Here is a 25168-nt window from a genome sequence, read left to right as displayed (position 1 = left end):
AAAAATATGCTTGTTTTTTTTCCCCCCTCCCCCAACTCTTAATGAGAAGCAAACGATTGCGTAAGTGTGTGTATGTCTGCATGCAGAGCGAGAGTCCCAGTCTCTCAGGCTGGGGCTTGGATCAAACCTGTTCCCAGAAACACACCCCAGCCCGCTCCATGGACAGGTGGCCTTTGCTCACACAGACGCTGGCGCTGGTCCAGGATCAGCTGCCCATGGCGTCTCCCTCGGTTCCCTCCCTGGTCCCCCCCGTCCAGCCCAGGTATTACAACTCCTGCTCTCCCCTCTCTGGCGCCCCTTAATAATTCACAGCCTCAGTAAGAGCTCCTCTGCTCTGTACCCAAGAACACTGGATGTCAGTTAGGGGCGGGGGCTAGGGGGGCCAGGGGGGCTTGGGGAGCTAAGGTATCATTTGAGTGGGTCTGAGAGCACTGGAGGAGGTGAGAACATGTTGTGTTACTTCCTTGATGTGTGGGAGGAAGGGGCGTTGAGAGACGGGGGAATATCAGGAGATAGCCCCCCCCCCCCCTCCCTTTCAGACAATGGTGTTGTTGGTCCCAGCCAGGAAGGAAGCAGGAAGACCAATGAGGGGGATATGGAGCCCGGCAGTGAGACGGCCTGAGCTCAGACTGACCTGTGGAGGAGAGGGAAGAGAGTTCATCTACTCTCTCGCTCTCTCTCGCTCTCTCGCTCTCTCTCTCTCTCTCTCTCTAGCTCGCTTCCCGGGCTCTGCCATTTGAGAAAGAGACAATTATTCCTGTCAGGTATGCTGAAAGTACAGGTCAGGACAGGCTGTCTGTCTGCCTTCTGACCCCTGTCACTAGGCTGTGAAGCAGGAGCGATCCACAAGGGCCTGTCTCAGTGTGCTGCTGTTAGAAGCCCTGCTCTGGGTCTTAGGTGCTCTCTCTCCATCCCACCTCCAGCCTGGGCACAGGATAACTGGACCCCTGCCTGCCTGCCTGCTCCCCCTTTCCCAGGCTGTTCAGCAGGTAGCTGTGTTGTAGAACTGGCTAATCATCGTTGACTGTCCACTTTGGAGAGAAGAAATGAAACTCATTATGTGGCTCCATTTGGTCCTGTTGACCCATGTCACAGGTGTCTTTGTTCCACACCTAGCCATATTGGTGGCTCCCCCGGTATGTGGTCTCAGATTTAGGGTGGTGTGATTAGAATGGAGCTCAGCTGAGCCCTTCATCAAATCCTGAAAGTTGAATCTCTAGAGCCTCTGTCTCTACACATGAACTATTAGGAAAGGCCTAGTGTGCTTTAATAGGGTACCGGCTATGGACTGCAATGTCGACATGAAAGCAGTATCACTTTCATTGATTGATTTATCTAGCCCTCTGTGCCTCAGAAAGGGGGTTAAATGTTCATTTAGAGTCAACTTATGCATTTATTCTTTTTTCTGCCCAGGATGCAGTTTTTATTTTTTACCCAGCGCCTCTTTATCATTTTTTCTGCTGGTTCATGAGATTCCACCACATGGCCTCTCTACAGGTGCTGCTTCCATTGGCTTGGTCTCCCACCCTGCGTGAGGGTCTCCCCCTGTGTGGAACACTGTCTGATATCCTTCTCCCCTTTCTCTCTCTCTCTCTCTCTCCTCCCATCGCTCCTTCTTCCCCCCCCCCTCTTTCCATCTCTCCTCATGACTCCTCCCCCTCCCTGTCTCTCTAGTTTGGAGGAGAGGAGGGCAGGGTAGACAGCCGGACTGTCTACGTGGGCCACCGACCGTGCCCCTCTGCAGAGGCTTTCATCCCCCCCAAGTTCTGCGACAATAGAATTGTATCTTCCAAGGTAAGACTGGCTCCTCCCTCCCTCCCCCCCCCCCCCACACACACATACACACACACAACGGAGAGGGATCCATCTCAGACCAGGCCTTGCGTTTCATATAAACATAACATTCCACATAAACCTAACATTGCGTATAAATGAAACAAGAGCGAGGCCTTGAACTCTGCACAGCCGTTCCCCTGTTCAGGTTCCAGGATGCAGGAGGCTGGGATCACGGCAGGGTTTGATTTTCTACCTTTGCACACACAGTCAAGGCTGTCTTTCATTTCGTTCTTTATGAATCCCACCTCCCACTAGCTCTCCACACACTCCCCTTCACAGCCAATGGCAGGCCATGATGTGTCTGTCAGGAGAGTGCTGTCTGTGGGGAGTGGATGCATGGTTGCTGTTACTGTACCAGCAGGGTGGGCGATCCAATCTGTCCCGCGCCTCTGATGGACCCCCCTTAAATCTCCCCTTTCCTTCCATTCCTGTGTCACTGTCTGGGTGTAGACCCGGGGTGGGGGTCGGCTGGCTGGGTTATAGATGTATTCTTGGGGGTGGGAGGGATTTATAGTGCGGCAGAGGGTCCAACTGAGTATGGACCAATCAATTAGTCTTCTGCGTTGCCGTGTAAACAGCCTTTAATGACCCTGGGCTGTAGTGTTTCCTCCTCCGTGCCTCTGCCTTCCATCTTCCTGCTGCTGCCTCCTCTGCTGCTACCACCTCGCTCACCTCACTCACTGCACCAGCTCTCTCTGTCTCTCTCTCTATCTCTCTCTCCCTGTCTCTCTCTCTCCCTGTCTCTCTCTCTCTACACACACACCCACACGCAGCCTCTTCCTTCCTTTCTCTTACTACTCTCACTCACGCTTTCTTTTTCTCCCTGACCAAATTAAACGGGCTATTCTGCAACCTCTGCATTTCATCCCCCTGCCCATGCAAGATACTTCTCTGCCTCTCCCTCCCTCCACACTCAGGGCTGCCAGGTTTGCGGTTTTCTCAGCAAATTGGGATACTTTGAAAATGTTGTCGCGTGTAAAATAAAAAGCCAAACAAATCAGGTCACATGTTGTGGTTTTTAACGTAAAAGTACATCTCAGCTGCAGTCTAATTTGAGTGTTTTACCACTTATGTTTGTGTCCATAACATTGTGTAAGCTAGCGAGCCTTCTTAATTTTTTAGGGGGGGGATTTGTAATAGAATTCCATATACTTCAGGACTTCCAGTTAGGTCTTGCAACACTTGCTCTTGCACGCGCGTGTGAACATAATATATCTTTAGTCTGTTGTCTCTCGGGGGTTGGCAGCTACCACTTGGGTATTGTCTGTCTGTCTCATGGGGATTGGACAGATAACAGTGTTGCAGCACCTACAAACTTATCAGCAGCCATGGCCACTTAGAACAGAAACCAAGGGCAGGCTGCCAGCTTGATAAGGTAATTGTCAAGCTGGGCCATGGGAATTCAGGGGATAAGTCGCTTACCTGAATCAATGGAATACCTGCTGGCCTTGGAGACTACCTTCCCTCCCTGGATCATGGCTAGATTGGAGAGGGAGAAGTTGCGCGCACACACACATACACACACACAAACACACACACACACACATATACACACACACACAGTGGAACTGATTCATATTGAATGTCTAATCCTTACCCTTGCTTTGCCTTTCTTCCTGTAAGAAGCTGAAGTGAAACCAAATGTCACAGTACAGAATAAAACAATTATCGGATTGTTGTATATTTATTTACTCAAATGTTTTTCTTCCATTGTGATGTAGTCTAATTGTCCCTCTCTCTCCCTCTTTGTTTTCCAGTACACCGTGTGGAACTTTCTGCCAAAGAATCTGTTTGAGCAGTTCAGAAGAATAGCTAACTTCTACTTCCTTATCATCTTCCTGGTGCAGGTGAGAGCAGATAGGCTACATATTTGTGGCTTGTGTGTGGGATTCAAATGTGTCTGTGCCTATTTAAGGCAGGTGTAAAACTGTGTGTGCGTGTGTTTCCCTGCCGTGTGTGTGTGTCTTTCCTACCCATCAGTGGAAACAGTGCGTGGGCTCAGGAAGGGAGGGCTGGCTTACATGCTGGGTGACATGTTTATCCCTCAGCTCAACGCTCGGCCCAGCGTCTTGTCTCCTCTATCAGCTCCCCCCATCTGCTCTGGCAATGATGGAGCAGGGAGCTGGAGAGGGACGCCTTGTCTGTCTGCTCTCTCTCTCTCTCTTGCTCTCGATCTCTCACTCGCTCGCTCTCTTGCTCGCTCTCTCGCTCTCTCTCCTTCGGAGGAGATGGAAACAGAGGGCTCTCCAGCCGTAACCTAAACTCCCGGCCCACACACGCAGGCTGTGCTGTGTAAACAGGAGTGGTGTACTCAGGGAGATGGGGGTGGTGGGGGGGGATGGAGATTGAGATGGCATTCAGAGAGGATGAGCTCACAGTGGGGCAGCAGTTGACAGAGCGGTCCCCTCTGAGGTGACACCGGAGCGGCCCTCCTCCTCCTCTCCTCCTCCTCTCGTCCTCCTCTCCTCCTCCTCTCGTCCTCCTCTCGTCCTCCTCTCGTCCTCCTCTCGTCCTCCTCTCGTCCTCCTCTCGTCCTCCTCTCCTCCTCCTCTCCTCCTCCTCTCGTCCTCCTCTCGTCCTCCTCTCGTCCTCCTCTCGTCCTCCTCTCCTCCTCCTCTCGTCCTCCTCTCGTCCTCCTCTAGTCCTCCTCTCCTCCTCCTCTCGTCCTCCTCTCGTCCTCCTCTCGTCCTCCTCTCGTCCTCCTCTCGTCCTCCTCTCCTCCTCCTCTCGTCCTCCTCTCGTCCTCCTCTCGTCCTCCTCTCGTCCTCCTCTCGTCCTCCTCTCGTCCTCCTCTCGTCCTCCTCTCGTCCTCCTCTCGTCCTCCTCTCGTCCTCCTCTCCTCCTCCTCTCCTCCTCCTCCTCTCCTCTCTCCACCTGGCCACGATCCCTTGTTGGTTTGTTTGTCCGCAGCCTCTTTTTGTTTACTGTTGACTCTCCACCTGTTTGTTGTCGTATGCTTCGTGCAGTTCTCCTGTGTGGGACTGCGGAGCGACGCTATTAGCATACAATGACAGAGCATGCAAAACGTTCAGGTGCGTGTGTGTATTCAACAGTGAGTGCGATTGCAAATGCGCCTGATTTGTGAATTTGAGTGTGTGTGTGTCTCACCATGTTTACCCCAGCCAGGCATGTGGCTGGCTTCGTTCCACTAATCCATCCTCTCTAGAGGGGCTCCTCTTCCCAGCCCTCCACTTCTCCCCCACGCAGTCACTATTATATCACACGGAGAGCTGGGGAACACACCCACACCCACACCCCACACAAACACACATATCACACGGCCAGAAATAAACCCTTTTCAGATTCCCCAGGGGCTTCAAGCAAAGGCACCATCAGAACCCAAACTCCCGCAACCCCCTGCCCCGTCCCCTTCATTCTCTCTCCCTCCCCTCCTCTCTCTACCTCTCTGCAGCTCTGCACTGCTGACGTCAGCAAGCAGGAAGCCCTCTGTTCTTCTGGGATCCACAAATAGACACTGGGCTGATAAAAAAGCACCAGGCGCCTATAAATAGCCCTGCGTGCCTTTGCCTGGTTCTGATCGAATGGGAGCGATTCAGAAACTAGATGGAGAGGAGGGAGGGAGGGAAGGGAGGGAAGGGAGGGAAGGGAAGGGAGGGAAGGGGGTGGGTGGGTGGGTGGAAGTGAGAGAAAGAGTGACGATAATGATGATCATGATCACCGGGGGGAGGGGGATGAGGATGAGAGAGGTTGAGGGGGAGAGAGGGAGGTGCAGAGAGGAGAGGGCCGAGGATGAGAGGAATGTTGAGGGAAGGAGAGTGAGAAAGAGAAATGGGATGAGGTTAGAGAGAGAGGGGGGGAGGGAGAGAGGGTGAAGGAGAGAGGGGGATGGAGAGAGGGAGGGAGGGAGGGAGGGGCCCCCATGCGCTGCTCTGAGCGTCATGAGGGACCCTGTCACCGTCTGGGGCTCAGCCTGACACACTTCTCTGCTCTGATGTGGGCTTGGGCGGGCCTGGGCACGCATCTGCCCTGCAGCGCGTGTGTGTGTGTTCATGTACATAGATGTGTGTGCTTGATTTTGCAGCAGGCGATGGCTGAGTGTCCACTGTCTAATGGGGGTGGTAGTGGTCAGTGTGTATGGTCCAAGGCTCTGGCACAGAGACATACTGTCCTCAGCCACTCTCTCTTTATATCTTTCATCTTTCTGGGCCGGCCCAGCCCCACTACCTTCCATATGGGATTGGATCCATTTATTAAATAGACAAATGATGATGTGCTCTCCTCCACTGTCCGCCCAGCATCCATCACTTCCTGGCCCAGCCTGCTCAGCACCGCTACCCTGCTGCTGTGTGGACCAGCTCCCCTGCAGGGCGGCCTGGCCTGGCCTGGCCTGGCCTGGCCTGGGCTGGGCTGGGCTGGGCTGGGTGCAGTGTTTCCACTATGTGGATTTTTTGGTGAATCCTAGAGGAAACACTGGAGTGGGGATATGGAGATGCACTAGTCAGTAGCAGGTTCTGGTTGTGGCTGGATCCTGAGGCTGAGGGAACAGGGCTGAGTACACAGACTGGAACACAGACAGTCTGTCCACCTGGGCTCTAGCCTCAGACTCTCTGCTCCCCTCACCTCCAGCTCTGCTGCTCATAAGGGTTGGTAAGGTATCTAATCCTAGAGAAACACTTTTCTGTCTGTCTGTCTGTCTGTCTGTCTGTCTGTCTGTCTGTCTGTCTGTCTGTCTGTCTGTCTGTCTGTCTGTCTGTCTGTCCCTCCCTCCCTCCCTCTCCCTCTCCCTCTCCCTCTCCCTCTCCCTCTCCCTCTCCCTCTCCCTCTCCCTCTCCCTCTCCCTCTCCCTCTCCCTCTCCCTCTCCCTCTCCCTCTCCCTCTCCCTCTCCCTCTCCCTCTCCCTCTCTCCTTTCTCCTCTCTCGGTCTCTCTCGGTTTCTCTCTGTCCGTCTCTCTTATTTTGCATTCCTCCTGAAGGTCGGATGTGCACCAGGCCGTCTCCGACTTCTAATTGATTTATCTCCCAGTTAATAGTAATCACACCAAAGCTCAGATGCTTCGTGGTGCGTTCCCTGAAAAAGTGTGTGCGCTAGAATGTGCTTGTGTGTACGTGTGTGAGAGAGAGAGAGCCCTGGTTTGTGCATGCAGGGTCTGTGTGCTCGTCTCATTCCCAGTCAGAGCACAGGTGAGGAAAGCACCAGGGAGGGTTCGCTCCTGCTCCCCCCTCCTCTGATGTCTATCTGACAGCTTGTCCTGCTCCCGGCTGGAATGCCAACCAGCCGGCCTGCGTGCGCGCACAGCGGAGGGCGTGTCATTACTTGCTGTCATTGTTTGCTCTCAGCGGGAACTTGGTGGTTGAGTCTCTGCGTGCCACGGGGATCAGGAGTTGGGCAGCTCAATCTGCCTTGTGAGGGCTTTAGAGGTTACACTGGCACGCACACACACACACACATGATGGTTGATGAGGTATGTTTGTGCAGGACTTTTGGCTCTGAGTGCTGGTCCAGTGGTGTTCCTGAGCTGGTGAAGGATTATCTTGCCCTTGTGTTCTCTCTCTCTCTCTCTCTCTCTCTCTCTCTCTCTCTCTCTCTCTCTCTCTCTCTCTCTCTCTCTCTCTCTCTCTCTCTCTCTCTCTCTCTCTCTCTCTCTCTCTCTCTCTCTCTCTCTCTCTCTCTCTCTCTCTCTCTCTCTCTCTCTCTCTCTCTCTCTCTCTCTCTCTCTCTCTCTCTCTCTCTCTCTCTCTCTCTCTCTCTCTCTCTCTCTCTCTCTCTCTCTCTCTCTGTCTCTCTGTCTCTCTGTCTCTCTGTCTCTCTGTCTCTCTGTCTCTCTCTTTCTCTCTCTGGGGAGCTGTACCAGAGGCCCTCCTCCACCTCCTCCTCCACCACCACCCTGAACCCCCCGCCAGCAGATTAAGCAGTCAGCCTGCTGGGCTCATGTTCAGGTAGCCTGTGGTCCCTTCCTGGTCAAGGCTGCAAACATGCCCCCCTGTTCATGGCATCAACATGGAGTTTTGGGACGATGCCATGCACGCATACGCCTTCTGGTTAGGGCAGACAGCTCCGCCTTCTGAGCTGTTGTTCCCTCCCTCCCTCCCTCCCTCCCTCCCTCCCTCCCTCCCTCCCTCCCTCCCTCCCTGGATGACTGTGTTGTAACTTGACAAATGTCGTTAGACTCAGTTTCCCATGTCAAGTTATTCTGGTCTCCGAAATGGCGTCAACAAACGCCCTTTCTTGACTGTGCCCTAAAGCATTGAGGTGTTGCACGCATGGGAAGGTTGTCAATTGGAAAATGTGTTGAAGGTGACACGGAGACCCAGTTCACCTTCCTCTGCTCTCCCCCCAGGTGATAGTGGACACCCCCACCAGCCCAGTCACCAGTGGCCTACCCTTGTTTTTCGTGATCACAGTAACCGCCATCAAACAGGTGAGGTTGTGCTTCACCTTGCACGCTGACCCATTCGCTCACTTCCTCCCATTGTGTCCTCACTTCTTCAAACATTAACCACAAGTCCCTGTGGTAAAACAGCAAATAAATAAATAACCGAATGCTTTCGTATGAAATATTACCAATGCATTATGGATGTTTCCTCCTTTGCCAAGGTTCAGTTCTAAAGTGCCGTGGTTGGATCAGAGAGAGAGAGAGAGAGAGCGAGGGAGGGCAGCAGAGTAGTCAGGGAAAGGGACCAAATGGTCTGTGGGTGTGGAAGCAGGGGGATGAGAGGCGTCTCCCTGCTCCTCCCCTCTCCTCAGCAGCCTCTGTCCCAGCCTCTGATGCATTGTTTTAGGATTGGCTTCTCAGCGGCGGCCTGCTGCTCGGGCTTTTGAATGAGCACAATGGAGGGTGGACTTCCTTCCAGATTTATATGGGACACAGGGAGAGCAGGCCGGGCCGGTGCTGCTGCCACTGCTGCTGCCTTCAGCCAGACTTTGAAGTGGGACACGAGGGAGGGAGGGAGGGAGGGAGGGAGGGAGGGAGGGAGGGAGGGAGGGAGGGAGGGAGGGAGGGAGGGAGGGAGGGAGGGAGGGAGGGAGGGAGGGAGGGAGGGAGGGAGGGAGGGAGGGAGGGGGAGGGAGGGAGGGAGGGAGGGAGGGAGAGGGAGAGGGAGAGGGAGGGGGGGAGGTAGGGAGGGAGGGAGGTAGGTAGGGAGGGAGGTGTGCTGCACCTCCCCTCTTTGCTCCACCTCTTATTCCAGCCCTGAAATGGCACTCATCTCTCTCTCTCTCCATCCATCCACTCACCCTCCTTCTCCTCCCCTGCTCGCCCCTAACTTCCCTTGTCCTTCCCGTCCACTCTTTGGCTCTCAAATTCCTGTTGGCTCCGGCTTTGGGTTTGCTGTCCGCTGTCGTTGACCCTCCCCCTCTCCCCCCCCCCTCCCTCTCTCAGGGCTACGAGGACTGGCTGCGGCACAAGGCAGACAACGAGGTGAACAAGTACCTGGTGACTGTGCTGGAGGATGGCCTCAGAACCCGCAAGGAGAGCGAGAAGATCAAGGTGCACCTCAGCCCCCTCCTCCAGCCGTCTGCCATGACACACACTGACGCTGGGAACGTGTGTGTGTGTCTGTGTAGCTTGTGTGTTTGCGTGCGCTTGTGTGAGAGATGTGGGTGCAGAGTATTGTAACCCTGCCTTAGTAGATTATCCCAAATGAATTGTGTTTTGTGTTTTGTGTGCGTGTTTAACTTCCTGGCGCCCCTTCCTTCCTGTGCGATCCAGTTTAGACGAGCGTTAATCCCATGTCCTTGTCCTCGCCCCCCCAGGTGGGAGACGTGGTGGAGGTGGAGGAGGACGAGACCTTCCCCTGTGACCTCATCCTGCTCCAGTCCAGCAGGGATGACGACACGTGCTTCGTCACCACCGCCAGCCTGGACGGGGAGTCCAACCACAAGGTAGACACAGAGCAGATGCTGAAGTCATCCAGCACTGGGGATACCCCACTGGGTCCCTCCCTCCCTCCCTCCCTCCCTCCCTCCCTCCCTCCCTCCCTCCCTCCCTCCCTCCCTCCCTCCCTCCCTCCCTCCCTCCCTCCCTCCCTCCCTCCCTCCCTCCCTCCCTCCCTCCCTCCCTCCCTCCCTCCCTCCCTCCCTCCCTCCCTCCCTCCCTCCCTCCCTCCCTCCCTCCCTCCCTCCCTCCCTCCCTCCCTCCCTCCCTCCCTCCCTCCCTCCCTCCCTCCCTCCCTCCCTCCCTCCCTCCCTCCTTCCCTAACAAGCACTTCCTCTACTCCTGCGCTGCAACAGCTCGTGTGTCTGCTGTGTGAATGGCGTGCGTGTGTTTTGCTGTGTGGACGTTTCATTCTGTGGGTGTTTTTACAGTGTGCATGCTAATGTCGTTCTTTTTTTTCCGTGTGTGTGCCCGTTTCTGAGTGTGTGTGTGTGTGTGTGAGATTTGCGTGAGCCGCCTCGATGACTACCTGACCCACATCAGTCAGCACTTTCTTTTATATCTGTCTCCCCTCTCAGACACACTACACGGTGCCCGACACAGAGAAGGAGCTGGACCTGCTCAGCGCCACCATCGAGTGCGAGCAGCCCCAGCCTGACCTCTACAAGTAGGCCCTTCTCCTCACCTCCGCCCAGGAACCCCCCTCACAGAGCCTGTGCAGGCGGGGATGTGTCAAGTGTTAGCATGAACAAACTGACACACTTGAAATGTCGAGTCAGCCTCTGTTGCTGACGGTGTGATTATACAGCGTGAAACCATCGGCAGGGGCGTTAACATGGCCGCCTTAGCGCAACGCCGACATATCGTGACTGGTGTTTGTAAAGGCAGTTTGGGTGGTGAGACTCTCCAGGAAATGAAGGGAAAGTTCGTTCAGGCGGTGGGTGGGGGGGGGGGGGGTGACCAGAGCAGTCGAGGGAGGCCTGACGTTCCTCCTGCAGCCTCACTCAGCAGTGCTAGACTCGGGCACCCCCTATGGCCAAGGAGCTGTCATTACACCTGGCCCACGTGTCACCGTGGAGCCGGAGACGTGCTGAGGAAGACAGGAGCCAGATGCTGTCTTCTCAGAGTCAATAAAGCAGGGTGGTTTGCCAGCTTGGCGTGCCGCTGGCTAACCACCAGTGATTATCCCCGCTCGTAATTGGTGCGGTCCACTCCGTAAGGTCCTGGTGATGAGCAGATGGGGATGCGATCGCTTTCCGTTTGACACCCGTTCACTACTGAATACTGATACGGCCATTACTGCTGCGTCACTGTGTCTTCACAAGCAGACTGTTCCACTGGAAGATAGTATATGAAATAAAGCTCAACACGTCAAGGTTGTCCTGGTATATACAGAGCATGCAAATGCTATTGGGTGGGTTCATGTGCTCCTATAACTCATAACTGTGTGTTTGTATAGGTTTGTTGGGCGTATGCACATCTACCGGAACGACCAGGAACCTGCTGTTAGGTAAACATCCCCATGATAATGTCCTTGTATTGTGTTCTCACTCACACACAGCCACACACACAAACACACACACACCTTAACCCTTCCAAAAAAAGAAAGAAAATCAGTCGGTGGTTTAAGTACTCAGGTATTTTCCCTGAGCATTAGCATCAAATCATTATTTCATTGATCCATAACTCTGGAGCTGTGTTAAAGTAAAGGCAGGCTGGCACAGTCTCAGGCAGCCCTTTGAAAGCGCACTCCAAGAGCGTTTGTCACTGACCGCTCTGTAATGGTCTTAGAAAACGATGCGCCCGTGTCCTTCTCAAGAACATTGGGGGCAGAGTCAAATCCCCGGCTCCAGCCATCTATCGCTGGTGGCCCTTTCAGACCCTCTGCCAGGCCCGAGCCTGTGCCAGCTTTCCAGTGGGGGCAGGGAGGGGCACAGAGATGGTGTAGGAAGCTAATTTGGTTTATATACGTGTGTGTGTGTGTGTGTATTGCAGGTCTCTCGGCCCAGAAAACCTCCTTTTGAAAGGCGCTACCCTGAAGAACACTTTGAAGATCTATGGTGAGTGGGACTGAACTAATTAGTCTCTCTTGGACCTGTAGTGTGTTGAGGCTTTACTGTGGGGGTCAACATGAGAGAGGCCGTCTTGCTAACCACGCCCCCCTCCCCCTGCTGCAGGCGTGGCAGTGTACACAGGCATGGAGACCAAGATGGCGCTCAACTACCAGGGCAAGTCCCAGAAGCGCTCTGCAGTGGAGAAGTAAGCAGGGGGGCGGGGGAAGGGTCAAAGAGAGTTTCAAACTCGCATTTGCAAGAGATCCCATTTGCATAACCTCAATAGGATAAAGCAAAAGATCTGTGGCAAAGGCAAATCCGATCTGTAATACGACAAGCCTTTTGAGCAGTTAGCCGTGCTTGTTCTACCTACTAGTAGAGGCCAGCCTGCCTCAGCAAGCCTCACATGGTCCCACCCTCACGGTCCCACCCTCACATGGTCCTACCCCCATGTCCACCCTCCAGGTCTATCAACGCCTTCCTGCTGGTGTACCTGACCATCCTGGTGAGCAAGGCCCTGGTGTGCACCACACTGAAGTACGTGTGGCAGAGCAAGCCGGGTCAGGACGAGCCCTGGTACAACCACAAGACCCAGAGGGAGAAGGACACCAACCTGGTGAGGGCGCTGGGGCACGAGCACAGACGCTGACTCCACACCCTGTGGGATTAGCTCTGTGACCGGTGATGACATCACTGGTGACATCACACACACACACGAGTCAAGTCTGGCGCCTGTGTATGTGCTTTTTTTGAAGGTATCTTTGTGTCGCTCCTCTCTTTCAGTACCTTAAGATGTTCACGGACTTCCTGTCCTTCATGGTGCTGTTCAACTTCATCATTCCCGTGTCCATGTACGTTACCGTGGAGATGCAGAAGTTCCTGGGTTCCTTCTTCATCTCCTGGGACAAAGACTTCTATGACCCCGAGATCCAGGAGGGGGCGCTGGTCAACACCTCTGACCTCAACGAGGAGCTGGGACAGGTGAGGGGGCGGGGGGAGGGGGGGTTGTTTGAGCCAAGATGAGGGTCCTTTTTTCTGCAAAATCACTGATCTGGCTTGACTGTATGGGTATAAGGAGTGTTTGAGCCCCTTGCTTACCCCTGTCCGACAGTTTCTGATCAGGTGCGACCTCACACTTCCGCATGTGTGTTTGGCGGCGCCCTGCTTATTTCTCAGTAGTTGAAGTCCCTCAATCCAAGTGAGAAATCAGTCATCTGGTCCCAGTTCTAAAGTCTGAAGTGGTCTTAATTGGACTTCATTGGCTGTGTCTCCCCGACTCCTTCTGTTTTTACTGCACCTACAATTCAAACAGAGCGACGGTCCATCTGACACGCTTGGGCTGCCAGATGATTACTTAAATTAAAGTTGATGCTTCGTTAAACTGGAGTGTAATTCTGTCAGGGATTAATTGCCCATTCTTATTGTTTGCGCCTGTTAATTGGCAGAGGTCTTTTTTTATAGCGTTTTTCTGCGAAGTCTGACGCCGTTTCTCCTGCCACCCTTCAGGTGGAGTACGTGTTCACAGACAAGACGGGTACGCTCACCCAGAACAACATGGAGTTCATCGAGTGCTGCATCGACGGCTTCCAGTACAAGTACCGCGACGCAGACACCGAGCTGGACGGCTTCTGTGTCACAGATGGACCTGTGAACAAGCTGCAGCAGAAGGCTGGCAGGGTGGGTCCTTCTGTCTCTCTCTCCCTCCCTCTCCCTCTCCCTCTCTCTCTCTCTCTCTCCCTCTCTCTCTCTCTCTCTCTCTCTCTCTCTCTCTCTCTCTCTCTCTCTCTCTCTCTCTCTCTCTCTCTCTCTCTCTCTCTCTCTCTCTCTCTCTCTCTCTCTCTCTCTCTCTCTCTCTCTCTCTCTCCTTTCTCTCTCTCTCTCTCTCTCTCTCTCCCTCCCCCCCCCCCTCTCCCTCCATCCATCCATCATATGGCCCACACATGCCTGGGCGTCCCCAGGGCCCCCGGGGCCATCAGGGGAGGGCACGCCTGTTCACCCCCATCACGTTAACACGCGTGCCCTCTCACCTGACAGCTCTCAGCATGCGCCCCTCAGGCTGTCCTCCCAGCACCAGCGACCGCATGGCGCTCCCGCTCGGCTGAGCCGCGCCCGTCTGCCCTCTCTGCCCCACAGCAAAGGGGGTTTTACAAGCCGGACAAAATTCCCTCTCAGCTTGGGATCGAAGCGCTAAGGTGGCGTCAGTAACCCTTGGCGTACCGTGTGGCGTCTTTTCAGGAGAAGGAGGAGCTGTTCCTGCGGGCGCTGTGCCTGTGTCACACGGTGCAGGTGAAGGAGCCGACCGCCCAGAGAGGGGGCCAGAGCCAGCTGGACCGGGTGATGGGCCATGTGGACGGCCTGGGGCTGGGCTTGGTGTCGGGGCTGGATGGAGAGGTGGGCCAATCAGAGGAGGAGGAGCCGAGAGGTTTCATCGCTTCCTCACCAGACGAGGTGGCGCTGGTCAAGGGAGCCATGAAGTAAGAGACCTAAGAAATGACTGAATCTCTCACCCCCTCACCCCCGTCATGAAATCTACCAGGGGAATAGATGTGAAAGGACATCTGTGCTGAGTGTGCCGTGTGTTTCTGTCTCCCTCTGCAGGTACGGCTTCACCTTCCTGGGTCTGGAGAGCAAGAACATGAAGATACTCAACAGGAACAACGACGTTGAAGTGTGAGTCGGCAGTTTTCTAACACGAGACACGTTTGTTGATGTTGTATTCCCCCCCCCCCCTTCCCCCTGAGGGAGTCGTTTATTTGTGCTGACGTGGTCGTCTGGTTTCCCTCTGAAGGTACGAGCTGCTTCACGTGTTGAACTTTGACCCCGTGAGAAGGCGGATGAGTGTGATCGTTCGGTCGAAATCAGGTGCGCCTGGAATCACTTTTGTTCCACTGCCTTGACCCGTGTTTACTGGTGATGCCCCAGCCCTGACCTGTGTGTGTGTGTGTGTGTGTGTGTGTTTAGGTGACACGTTGCTCTTCTGTAAGGGCGCCGATTCCTCCATCTTCCCCCGGGTGAAGCAGGAGGAGGTGGAGAGGATCCGCATGCATGTGGAGCGCAACGCCACGGTGGGCCCCACTCACGCACACTCAGTCTTCAGTCAGAGTCAATCCTATTGTCGTCTTATGTCGGGGTGCCTGTGTGTGTGTGTGTGTGTGTGCTCTCTCAGGAGGGCTACAGGACCCTGTGTGTGGCCTACAAGAAGCTGGGGGTGGAGGAGTACGCCCAGGCAGACGCAGGGCTCAGGGAAGCCAGGCTGGCCCTGCAGGACCGAGAGGAGAAGCTCATGGCCATCTACAACCAGGTGGAGACAGGCATGAGTCTCATAGGAGCCACCGCCGTGGAGGACAGGTGTGTGTGTGTGTGTGTGTGTGTGAGCCTCTCACCTCCCATTCAGACTCTTTTCTCCCCCTCCACCCCCCATTACGCTGATTGGCTGTTCTACACCTGCCTCTCCCTAACACCCCCTCCTCTCCCCCGGCCCCCGCCCCCCAGGCTGCAGGAGGAGGCAGCAGAGACCATGGAGGCGCTGCAGGGGGCGGGCATGAAGGTGTGGGTACTGACGGGGGACAAGATGGAGACGGCCAAGTCCACGTGCTACGCGTGCCGCCTGTTCCAGCGGGGCACGGAGCTGCTGGAGCTGACGGTGCGCACCCTGGAGGACGGGGGGAGGAAGCGCGGGGAGCGCCTCCACGAGCTGCTGATGGACTACCACAAGAGGGCGGTGAAGGACGCCCCTCCGGTCAAGGCCGGGGTCACCAGGTCAGCACTGGGTGACGGACACACATGGATTATAACTAGCGTTTCTTTCAGGGTGTGTTTAGGCGTGCTATGAACTGTAAGCAAGCGTGGGTGCGTGTGTGTGAACCCAGGAGCTGGTCGTCGGCCTCTCAGGACTACGGCTTCATCATCGACGGGGCCACCCTCTCCCTGGTGTTCAACGCCTCTCCAGACTCCGTCTCCAGCAGCTACAAGAGCCTGTTCCTGCAGATCTGCCAGAATTGCACGGCAGTGCTCTGCTGCCGCATGGCGCCCCTGCAGAAGGCCCAGGTAGCCCCGCCCCCAGGGAAAGGTCTCTCGCGTGCTCTTTCCTGTCAGGTCGACAAGAGTTGCTCATTCCACTCCTCCTCCCTCTCTCCTCTCCAGATAGTGAAATTGGTGAAGAACTCCAAAGGCAACCCCATCACCCTGTCCATAGGGGACGGGGCTAACGACGTCAGCATGATCCTGGAAGCACACGTCGGCATCGGTAGGACACGCGGCGCTAGCCGCTATCTGCTAGCCGCTATCTGCTAGCCGCTAACCAGGTTCCAGGCACACATGTAGCATGTTGTCACTGAGTCATGTGCCCCCCCCCCCCAGGTATAAAGGGTAAAGAGGGCCGCCAGGCCGTCAGGAACAGCGACTACGCCATCCCCAAACTCAAGCACCTGAAGAAGCTCCTGCTGGCTCACGGGCACCTGTACTACGTCCGCATCGCCCACCTGGTGCAATACTTCTTCTACAAGGTAGGCGCCAGTCTCCATATCTGTGGTGTTGTCTTTTTAAAGCCACTATAGTGTTGGTTTAAATGGGGAAGGCTAGTCATCCTAAAGTCAGATATTCAGTGTTCTTGTTCTGTGAACCTCTATGCCCAAGTTCATGTGATCTGAGACACCAAAGCCTTTCAAGAGGATACTAACCACCATCTGTGTCGGTCCCTCTCTCTCTCTCTCTCTCTCTCTCTCTCTCTCTCTCTCTCTCTCTCTCTCTCTCTCTCTCTGTCATCCCTATTTCTGTGTCCCATATCCCCTCTCTCCTTCTCCTGTTTTGCCGTGTAGAACCTCTGCTTCATCTTACCTCAGTTCTTGTACCAGTTCTTCTGTGGATATTCCCAGCAAGTGAGTACTCCCCCCCCCCCCCCCCGTCACCCTGCCCTTTCTCCGGTTCAAAGATGCTCTGAACATGAAGGGTCCAGAGGATCCTGCTGAACCGTGGAGACCTCCTCCACCAGCTCCTCCCTTCTCACCCCCCCCCCCAACCCCACCCCCTCCGCCACCCAACCACCCTAGCCTGGAGTGGCTGACATGTGATATACATATGAGCTTCCACAGAGGAAACCTCCTAAACATGAAGAGCACAGATACATGCATGAAGAGCACAGACTCACACAGCGCAGCATCTCCACCTTTCTCCATACAGAGTCTGTCTCCTGATGGTTTATTCAGTGGTTTGCCATCTCCCACAGGGCTTCGACTCATTGCACATTAGCACTATATGATGATGCACTCTGGTCTAAAAGTAGCCTGAAGTCTAAAAGTAGCCTCTCATTCTCAGTCCCAGCTCATACAGGCCTGTCTGTGCGTGTGTGTGTGTATATATATATATATATATATATATATACACACAGTTTGTGTGTGTGTGTGTGTATCCTTGATGCAAATCAAGGATATGTCTGTCTGTGCATGGAGCCAGAGAGAAACAGTGGCACACACTGACACAGAGTTGTACTGCTGTGCCTCAAGTCTCTGAGTGAGTCAGTGTGTGTATGGGCGCATGTGTAAGAACATCATCCTCTCCATTATATTAATCCCTTGGTGCCACTCCTTACCTGCCTCCTCCCTCTCCTCCCCCCCCCTTTCCTTCCTTCCTTCCTCCCCCCCCCCCCCCTCCTTCCTCCTCCTCCCCCCAGCCCCTGTACGACGCAGCCTATCTGACGATGTACAACATCTGCTTCACCTCTATGCCCATCCTGGCCTACAGCCTGTTGGAGCAGCACATCTGCATGGAGGTCCTGCTGGACAATGCCACCCTCTACAGGTAGGACCAGGGAACTACGGTTCCTGTGCTCTGAAATCCACTGCGTTTGTGCTTGCTTGACTCGTCTCTCCCCTCCTGTCCTCACCTTCCTCCTCCTCCAAAGGGAGATAGCGAAGAATGCCAATTTGCGTTGGTGCCCCTTCCTGTACTGGACCTTGCTGGGGGTCTTTCAGGGCCTTCTGTTCTTCTTCGGGGTCCGCTATCTGTTCAGTAACCCTGCCCTTCAGGATAACGGCCAGGTTAGTCCTCCTGATATCCAGAGGATCCCCTCCACCACCACGGGTTCACCCAGGCATACTGCAGGCGTCAGCAAATGCGGTGCTATAAATAGCCCCTCGTTTGTCTCGTTTACCTCCAGGTGTTTGGGAATTGGTCATACGGGACGATAGTGTTCACTGTCCTCGTGTTCACCGTCACACTCAAGGTGCGCCTCTTTGTTTTCATTTCACTTCACATTTTGATTTATATTTGTTATCATTAAATTAGGAGAAAAAAATCATCCCCTGTCCTGTGTTCCCCCAGCTGGCTCTGGACACCAGACACTGGACATGGATCAACCACTTTGTCATCTGGGGCTCCCTGGCCTTCTATGTGTTCTTCAGCTTCTTCTGGGGAGGCATCATATGGTGAGGAACAGAGCGTCCTCACTGGACACACCTCTCCCTGTTCTGCCTCGGGATTCTAATGTGGACGGTTGAGTTCTTTTAGTTCAGGAATGATTTAGGTGTCCAGCTCAATGCTCTTGACTGAGAGCCGAATTCCTGGTGGTTAGTTTTCCCCCCGTCTGTCCTCTCCTCTCCCCCAGGCCCTTCCTGCAGCAGCAGCGCCTGTACTTTGTGTTTGCCAACATGCTGAGCTCGGTGTCGGCTTGGCTGGTCATCATCCTGCTCATCCTGCTCAGCCTGCTGCCGGACATCCTGCTGGTTGTGCTGCGCAAGCCCCGCGGACCCCACTCACGACAGGTACACACACACACATACACACATACATGTGTGAATGCACACACTGTCACGCATACACCTTAGCATTGTCACGCACGTTACTCTGTCAGACCCAGACATCATCCAAATATTTCATGTTTGTTTTTAAGTTGACGTTTTCCAGTTATGATGTTCACTTGCAGGATCTTTTTTTTGTGGGTCATGTCGTTATGGAGACACACAGATTCCAGCATTTCCATTTAAAATGTGTATCCTAGTTTCCACTGGATGGAGTTGGCTCTTGTCCATGACAGGTGATGTTTCTGTCCTGCTGATGGTTTGGTTGTGGTTTACAGAGCACACTCATCTAACAAAGATCACCAGAGCCAGCTGTTGTTTGTTGCTGATCTGGAGAAAATCTGAAGAATTATTCGATTTTGTCCGATACCAAACACTAGGGGTGTTCATCTCATCACTAGAATTCTCAGGGAGGATAGTCCCAGTCTTTTTGTGGAACGATGAATTTTGTCTTGAAAACGTGACTGGTTGTTTACTGTAGCACCGGCCTACCTGCACCAGGGAGCTGTCAATCCAAAATAACCTCAATTAAAGACCCTCCCTGCTTTTCTTTACTTGCTAACCTGCAGTCTTTCTGCTTACCTCCTGTTCTGAATTTTATCACGACTGTTACCCCTACTGCTCTCACTCTCCCCTCTGTCTCACCCTGCGGTTGTATCTCTCTGGTCTCTCTCTTTTTCTCCTCCTGCTTGGCCCCTCAGATGAAGCATCGCCTTCCTTCCTCGGGGACGTCTACTATCTTCATGCTGTCGCAGACCGCCAGCACTCACAGCTTCTCCTGGAGTGACTGAGGTCTCTCCTCCTTGCTCTCTTACTTCTCCTGGCCTTGAGTTGCCATGTTTTTTTCTCCTCCGTGTCTTGCTCATCCCCCCTACCTTGTGTCACCTTCCCCTTCCGTTCCCCTCCACATCCCCCTTGTCGTGACTATGTGGTGCCTCCCTGGGTATTGCGAAGGTTAGGCTTGTTTCCTGTTGCCATGGGTGTTCCATACAGTACTTACAAGGGTCATAGTGACTCTAGAATCGGTTCTTTCCCCTGTCAAAATGTGTTTGGTCGTTCACCCCAGATAGCTAGCCCCAGTCAGCTTGTACGGTAGCCATCCCCAGATAACTAGTCAGGTAGCTAGCCCCAGAAAGCTAGTCAGCTAGCCACTATCATTGTCCTCCAGCTGCCTGTGCTGTTGTGCCTGCTGTCTCTGCATGATGCCCATTCAGGTGAATGCAGTGCACAAACACGTGAGGGTTTGACCTGCATGCGTGCTCAGACTCCTGCCAGCAGCCCTGCCTCAGGACCCACCGCAGCTGCAACGGCTCCGCGGCAGACGTGTGTGTGTGTGCGTGTGTGCGTGTGTGTCAGTGTGGATTTCATCAGTGAAAATTGTGACGAGAAGTATTAGTCACATTTTTCCACAACCTTTCTCTGTAACTTGCGCAGGTTGTAAGCTAATATTTTCTATCCACATTTTCATTGATGAAATTAGCTCTGGTGTCTTATCCAAAATGCTTTGTCCACTGTGAGTTTGTGTGTACGCTGGAATGTGAGTGTGTGTACGTATGTGTGTGTGTGTACTAGCATGGAGGTGTCATTAGTGTCTCTTGCCTCACCCTTCCAGAAGAAGCCGGTAGAATCGAGTGCAGGGGACCCCCAGGTTCCCCCATCTTCAGCCAGGCCCCTGCTCATGAGAACCTTTTCAGATGAGTCCAATACTGTGCTATGAACAGGTACCCGACTCACCTTCTCCCTGCCCCAGAGACCACATAAGCCAATCAAAGACCTGCTCCCTTTAATCCAGCAGCCTATATTTTCAGGGTCAGCGACCCACTGCTCCACCTAACTTTAACAACAATCTAACAAGACGCCCCAAATCCTGCTCCCTAGCCTCCTCCAGAGACAGTGTGTTGCTCTTTAGTCCAGGAACCCGGTTTAGCCCTTCAGCTACCTGCGTAATCCCTGATTTCCTGTTGGAGGCGCACTTTCCTGCAGTGTACGGAGCTCTAATTGGTTGGCTGAAAAGGGTCTTTGTCATCACAGCCTCTTGGTTTAGCGCTTTTATGACCAATTTTTTTTTTTACAAAAAACATATTTGTTAAAGAAAATATCTTATCAAGTAATGCACAGATTCGTCTGTACAATAGACGAAGTACAATAGTACAATAGTTTAATGCTTGCCAGCAAGGAGACAGAGTGATCGCAATACAAAGTTTGTCTAGCTTGTCTTCAGGTAAGACCATTTATATTACACAATCCCAAGAAAGGATTTCACTTTTTGTTATCATCTACCAATCTCTCCATGACAATGATTTTGGTGGAGCACAGACTGAGCGCTAAGGATTATGCTTGTGTGCTCCAAGGGTCAAGCCAGAGAAAGATGAAGGCTCTTCTCAGCCTGCCATTGGATGCCCTCTTAATCGGCCCCTCGCATGAGCTCTGTACTGTTGTTGACGTTTGACAACTTTCAATCGTTTGACAATGGTACTTCCCAGTTGCGTTGTGGATTCATCATCAGGTGCAGTGGGTTTGTGTGTGTGTGTGTGTGTGTGTGTGTATCGGTGTATTTGGGGTGCTTATCTGGACTGCTCAACTGACTATATGCCATTAATCCTCCTCCCCGTGGCGTGTGGTGCTTGTGGTCATGATTGTGTTTTTCCGTGTTACCTGGGTGCACGTTTGAACCTGCGTCAGCTGTCGTCCTGTTGGGTGTTTTTTTGGTGTTGTTGTAATTTGTCGGTAATGCTCGGTACACGTCAAGCTTAGCTCACAGCATGTTGCGCCCAGCCCTAACCTGACGTGGAATGCTGCTGGCTCTCCACTGGGTCCTAATGCCTGCTGTTCTGCGGGACCGAGGGGCTGTTTGTGTAACACCAGATCCAGGTTTACACCTTTGACTCTGCATTGCACCACATGTTTAACCTCATTTTTTATCCCCCCTAGCTGTCAGAGGACTCCTTCATAAAGACCTCCAGGTAAAGCTCACCTGTCTCTCAGCGCCGCCCGCCGCCTCCTCTTCCCCCTTCTCCAGATCACCAGTCTTAGACACCTGGGTGGCAAATTAGAGCTGTAGTTTGCAGGACACCTGGGGCTGATTTCTGATGATCTCTAAGCAGGGAAGATGGGTCTAATCGGTTCTGCCTGTTTGGGTCTGTGGCCAATCCTGCTTTGATTCCGGGTGTGTTCCTCGATGTCTTAGTGGCCACCGCTCTGATCATGTCCAAGTGATTGGCACAGGGCCGAGGGGTAGTCTCAAGGTAAGAAACGTGGAGGGGCTGACCCTGTGTGTGTGTGTGTGTGTGTGTGTGTTTGTGTGTCTCCTCCCCAGATCGCTGCTGTCACACCGCTGTCCTACAAGCACTTAAAGGAGGGGGAGTAAATGGGCAGCAAAGAAGACCAACCCGCATCCTTCCTGTTTCAGGACTTGAAGCCAGTGGATCTTTGCTGCCTGCCGTCCTGCCTGATCAGAAGGAATGAGGCCACAAAAAAAAAAACAAGCAGAAAAGGATCTAAAAAGAAAATAAGTTCAAAGGAACCTAGAGAGGGACTCTGGGCTGAATACAGCGCTGATTTGAAGCTGCTGGTTCCGTCCCCCTGCTCTCCTCCTACTCCCTAATACGTCCCCCCCCCCTCTCCCTTGCATGCCTGCAGTGCAGAACACTGCACCACTGGCCCACGCAGAACCCCCACCTCTCTCTTCCTTTTTTTTTGGGTCTTCTTTTTGATCCCGTTCCTTACATGGACTCTTCAGATTAGGGGCTTGAGTTTCTCCTGTTCCTTCTTTGACTTCCCTCCTCCTTCTGGGCCCTCTTCTGTTGTTTGATATACGATCTTACAGATTGAAATGAATGCATCCACGGCTGCCTTGTGAGGGGCTTCGGGCTGCGTGGGTCCCAGCAGGCAGTCAGTCGCACCTCCACTGTCCCCAAGAATGATTCATCTGCATGAACCAAGGCTCCACCAAGGCCACATGCCACTGATGTTGCTGTCGTCGTCATTATACGTTCATCTTTCTGCAAGGTTTGTTTAAAAAAAAAAAATACAAGTGGCGACAACATGATGATTTTTTAATTGTATTTTGATCTATGATTCCGCTGTCCCGAGGTCCAAATTGAAACATGTTCCTCGTTACATGTTATGTGATTCCAACCCAGTTCAGCAAAGAGATTGTGTTAGCTAGCACGCTGAGGTTACTGACAGAACGAGTTCAGGCTATATTTGCAATGTAACACAAGTGTGTTCAATACTGAGGTGGGCCAGTGTGGAGACCACTCACCCCCTCATCTCTCCAAAAACGGTATGTTTGTTTGCGTGTGACTATGAGTATCCTATGCCTGTGACAGATGTGTGACAGAGTTGAAAGAAATGCGGGCAATGAGCCAGTGATCCAGACGACCTTTCTACCTTCTCATGTGGTCCGGTAAACCTGACCTGAAATTGTTTAATCTCAGTGATCATTTAAGAGACCCCTATTGGAGTTAGAAAATTAGTATATATGTATATGTTCTGTCTGAAGTTTAAATAACTTTCCTTAAAGCCAAAAGCCAAGGAATGGGGAGATGTTACAAAATGTTACGTCCAACTTGAAGCATCTGAACTACAGGTGACGAACAAGGTGTGTTTGTGTTTTAAGTTTCTGAGTTTGTCGTTCGTGTGCCTAGCAGCACAGTTGTACTCACAAATGCACACATGCACTAAAAGCCTAAATGAGGTATATTTGTCCCATTACAGGTTAGTTAGCCACATTGCTTGTCCAAGATGGGCTGCAGTGTGAGAGCAAAGGTCCACACTGCAGAACCATCTTTGTTTCCGATCACCATAGTTACCACTGTGAGGCTCCCCCTCTCCCTGGCCTCCTGCTGGCTGGCTGGGGCTTGGCTTAGCCTCCTCTGTCCTGTCCTTAGCGTTATTGCTTAATACATTCCATTTTACATACCACGGTTTGCATCACTTTTAGAAACTATCCACAACGATTCTTTTTTTTAATTTTATTTTTTTCTTCTTTGCAACGTGTAAAATCTATTTGACATATTTATTGTTATGTGTAATTTTACTCACAAATGTTCTATTTTTTATTACATAAATCTTTTTTATCGCCGAGAATGGATCAGCTTTTGCCAGTTCCTTTTGCCTGTGTTGTGTATCAGACAGATGTGTGCCCGTGCCAACTCATTTGACAGTTGTCTCCCAGACACACACCCATCCCTGCTCCCCTCCACCTCACCCTCTCGCATGGTGGCCAAACTAACAACGCCCCTAAGCCAAATGTTATCGAGATTTAACGTATTTCTCGAACTCACCATCTACCTTCGTTAGGAGAGAAAATACTCTATTTTTCTTCACTCATGAGGTCCAGATTACTTTGACAGGGACGAGTAAACACCAGCTGTGTGATTTTCTTTTCCAAACCCAGAAGGCAGGACAGATACCTGATTGGGTGTGAGTGACAGGTGGGTGGCAGCTCGTGCCAGGGGGTGTGTCCTATGTCAGGGGGTGTGTCCTAGGTCAGGGGCGTGTCCTAGGTCAGGGGGTGTGTCCTAGGTCAGGGAGCAGGTGAGGTGTGTGGGGGGGAGGGGCTTCCTGCATTGTTAAAAAATGAACATAAACAAACCTTTAAAACATCAGAGATGCTATTTTCAAAGCTTATATCAAAAAAAATATTGGATTATCATGTTTTGCCTGACTAAAAATGAAAAAAAAATGATTGTATTTTTAATGCAACCTTTTTCCAGCCACCTATTTTGTAAGAAAAATTGAAACATCCATAAAAAGCGCAAGAGGCTCTATGATTGTGGAGACTGGCTGGATGATGGGGCTCAACGCTGGGGTGCGGGTGCTGCCTGGAAGTGGAGGCTGGCACAAGCAGGCACCTCACCTCCAGCCCCCTACCCACAGTCTCCAGCCTCAGAACTCTGAAACCTCAGATCTGAATGTACCTCTTTAAGACCAGTATGTTCAAGGCTGACAATTTTCTGGAATAAAACTGAATAATGTTTTGAAGAAAAAAAAAAAAAGTTTGTGCGTTTTGCTTTGATCTTATATTCTACTGTGTGTTGTGCTGTTGTGGCATCCATGTTAGTGTTACGTCTTCAACTCTCAGGCCGCGTGTGTGTGTGTGTGTTGCGTAGGCTTGGCCGTGCTGAGCAGAGGCTGTGCAGTAATGAGGTGGATGAGAAGCTTAACAGGATGAACTGCGTGACTGGGTCCCCATGAGTTCAGCCCTCCCACTTCCTGCTGCTGCGCCATTCAAGACGCCACACAGTGGCTCCACACACACACGGCAGCCTCTGGGATTGACTGTGTGTGTGTGCGAGCAACTCTAACTTACTGTGTGTGTGTGTGCCTGTGGGTCTTACTGGAAATGGGTGTATGCAAGTAACCAAGTGACATACTGTGTATGTGTGTCCCTGTAAGTGACTTACTGTGTGTCTGATCTTGATTCATAATGTCTGCTGTGTCCTCTTCCTCTCCTGTGTGTTTGTGTGTGTGTGTGTTCTGTCCAGAACAGAAGCAGGTTGACTTCTGGGGGTGGAGGAGATGAGTGAGCCTCTCTATCATTATATACACAATGACACCCGTTCATTTTCTCTGCTCTCTCTGTGTGTGTTTGTGTGTGCAGTTTGCATGGGCAGAACAATGTGTTGGCTTCGTGGAGAAGAGA

At 52.7% G+C, this 25168-nt stretch overlaps 1 protein-coding gene across 6 annotated transcripts in view; it reads left to right on the top strand.

The window, feature by feature from the left end:
- The window catches only part of atp11c (ATPase phospholipid transporting 11C (ATP11C blood group)), a 35364-nt gene extending 12479 nt beyond the window's left edge, over positions 1 to 22885 (top strand). For 2 of the 6 annotated variants that reach the window (XM_084684705.1, XM_084684685.1), the window contains exons 2-30: positions 1675 to 1794; positions 3594 to 3683; positions 8136 to 8216; positions 9177 to 9284; positions 9551 to 9679; positions 10250 to 10338; positions 11131 to 11181; positions 11667 to 11731; positions 11849 to 11930; positions 12191 to 12341; positions 12509 to 12706; positions 13232 to 13402; positions 13961 to 14199; positions 14324 to 14395; positions 14514 to 14587; positions 14687 to 14790; positions 14892 to 15073; positions 15218 to 15484; positions 15595 to 15772; positions 15869 to 15971; positions 16085 to 16230; positions 16543 to 16602; positions 17394 to 17521; positions 17625 to 17760; positions 17880 to 17945; positions 18044 to 18147; positions 18327 to 18483; positions 20132 to 20240; positions 21836 to 22885. In XM_084684705.1, the coding sequence (XP_084540831.1) occupies positions 1675 to 1794; positions 3594 to 3683; positions 8136 to 8216; positions 9177 to 9284; positions 9551 to 9679; positions 10250 to 10338; positions 11131 to 11181; positions 11667 to 11731; positions 11849 to 11930; positions 12191 to 12341; positions 12509 to 12706; positions 13232 to 13402; positions 13961 to 14199; positions 14324 to 14395; positions 14514 to 14587; positions 14687 to 14790; positions 14892 to 15073; positions 15218 to 15484; positions 15595 to 15772; positions 15869 to 15971; positions 16085 to 16230; positions 16543 to 16602; positions 17394 to 17521; positions 17625 to 17760; positions 17880 to 17945; positions 18044 to 18147; positions 18327 to 18483; positions 20132 to 20236 (3456 nt within the window). In that variant the 3' untranslated portion in view covers positions 20237 to 20240; positions 21836 to 22885. Of the gene's footprint in view, positions 1 to 1674; positions 1795 to 3593; positions 3684 to 8135; positions 8217 to 9176; positions 9285 to 9550; positions 9680 to 10249; positions 10339 to 11130; positions 11182 to 11666; positions 11732 to 11848; positions 11931 to 12190; positions 12342 to 12508; positions 12707 to 13231; positions 13403 to 13960; positions 14200 to 14323; positions 14396 to 14513; positions 14588 to 14686; positions 14791 to 14891; positions 15074 to 15217; positions 15485 to 15594; positions 15773 to 15868; positions 15972 to 16084; positions 16231 to 16542; positions 16603 to 17393; positions 17522 to 17624; positions 17761 to 17879; positions 17946 to 18043; positions 18148 to 18326; positions 18484 to 20131; positions 20241 to 21450; positions 21483 to 21835 lie in introns of all 6 variants that reach the window. The other 4 variants (XR_014735869.1, XM_084684698.1, XM_084684710.1 and 1 more) reach the window with 4 other exon arrangements.
- The last annotated feature ends 2283 nt before the right edge of the window (positions 22886 to 25168 follow it).

Source organism: Hypomesus nipponensis, chromosome 1 (genome assembly GCF_054491055.1).
Source record: "Hypomesus nipponensis isolate SF chromosome 1, ASM5449105v1, whole genome shotgun sequence".
Lineage (NCBI taxonomy): Eukaryota > Metazoa > Chordata > Actinopteri > Osmeriformes > Osmeridae > Hypomesus > Hypomesus nipponensis.
Note: the sequence above shows the minus strand (reverse complement) of the source record. Positions and strands in the feature narration are given on the sequence as shown.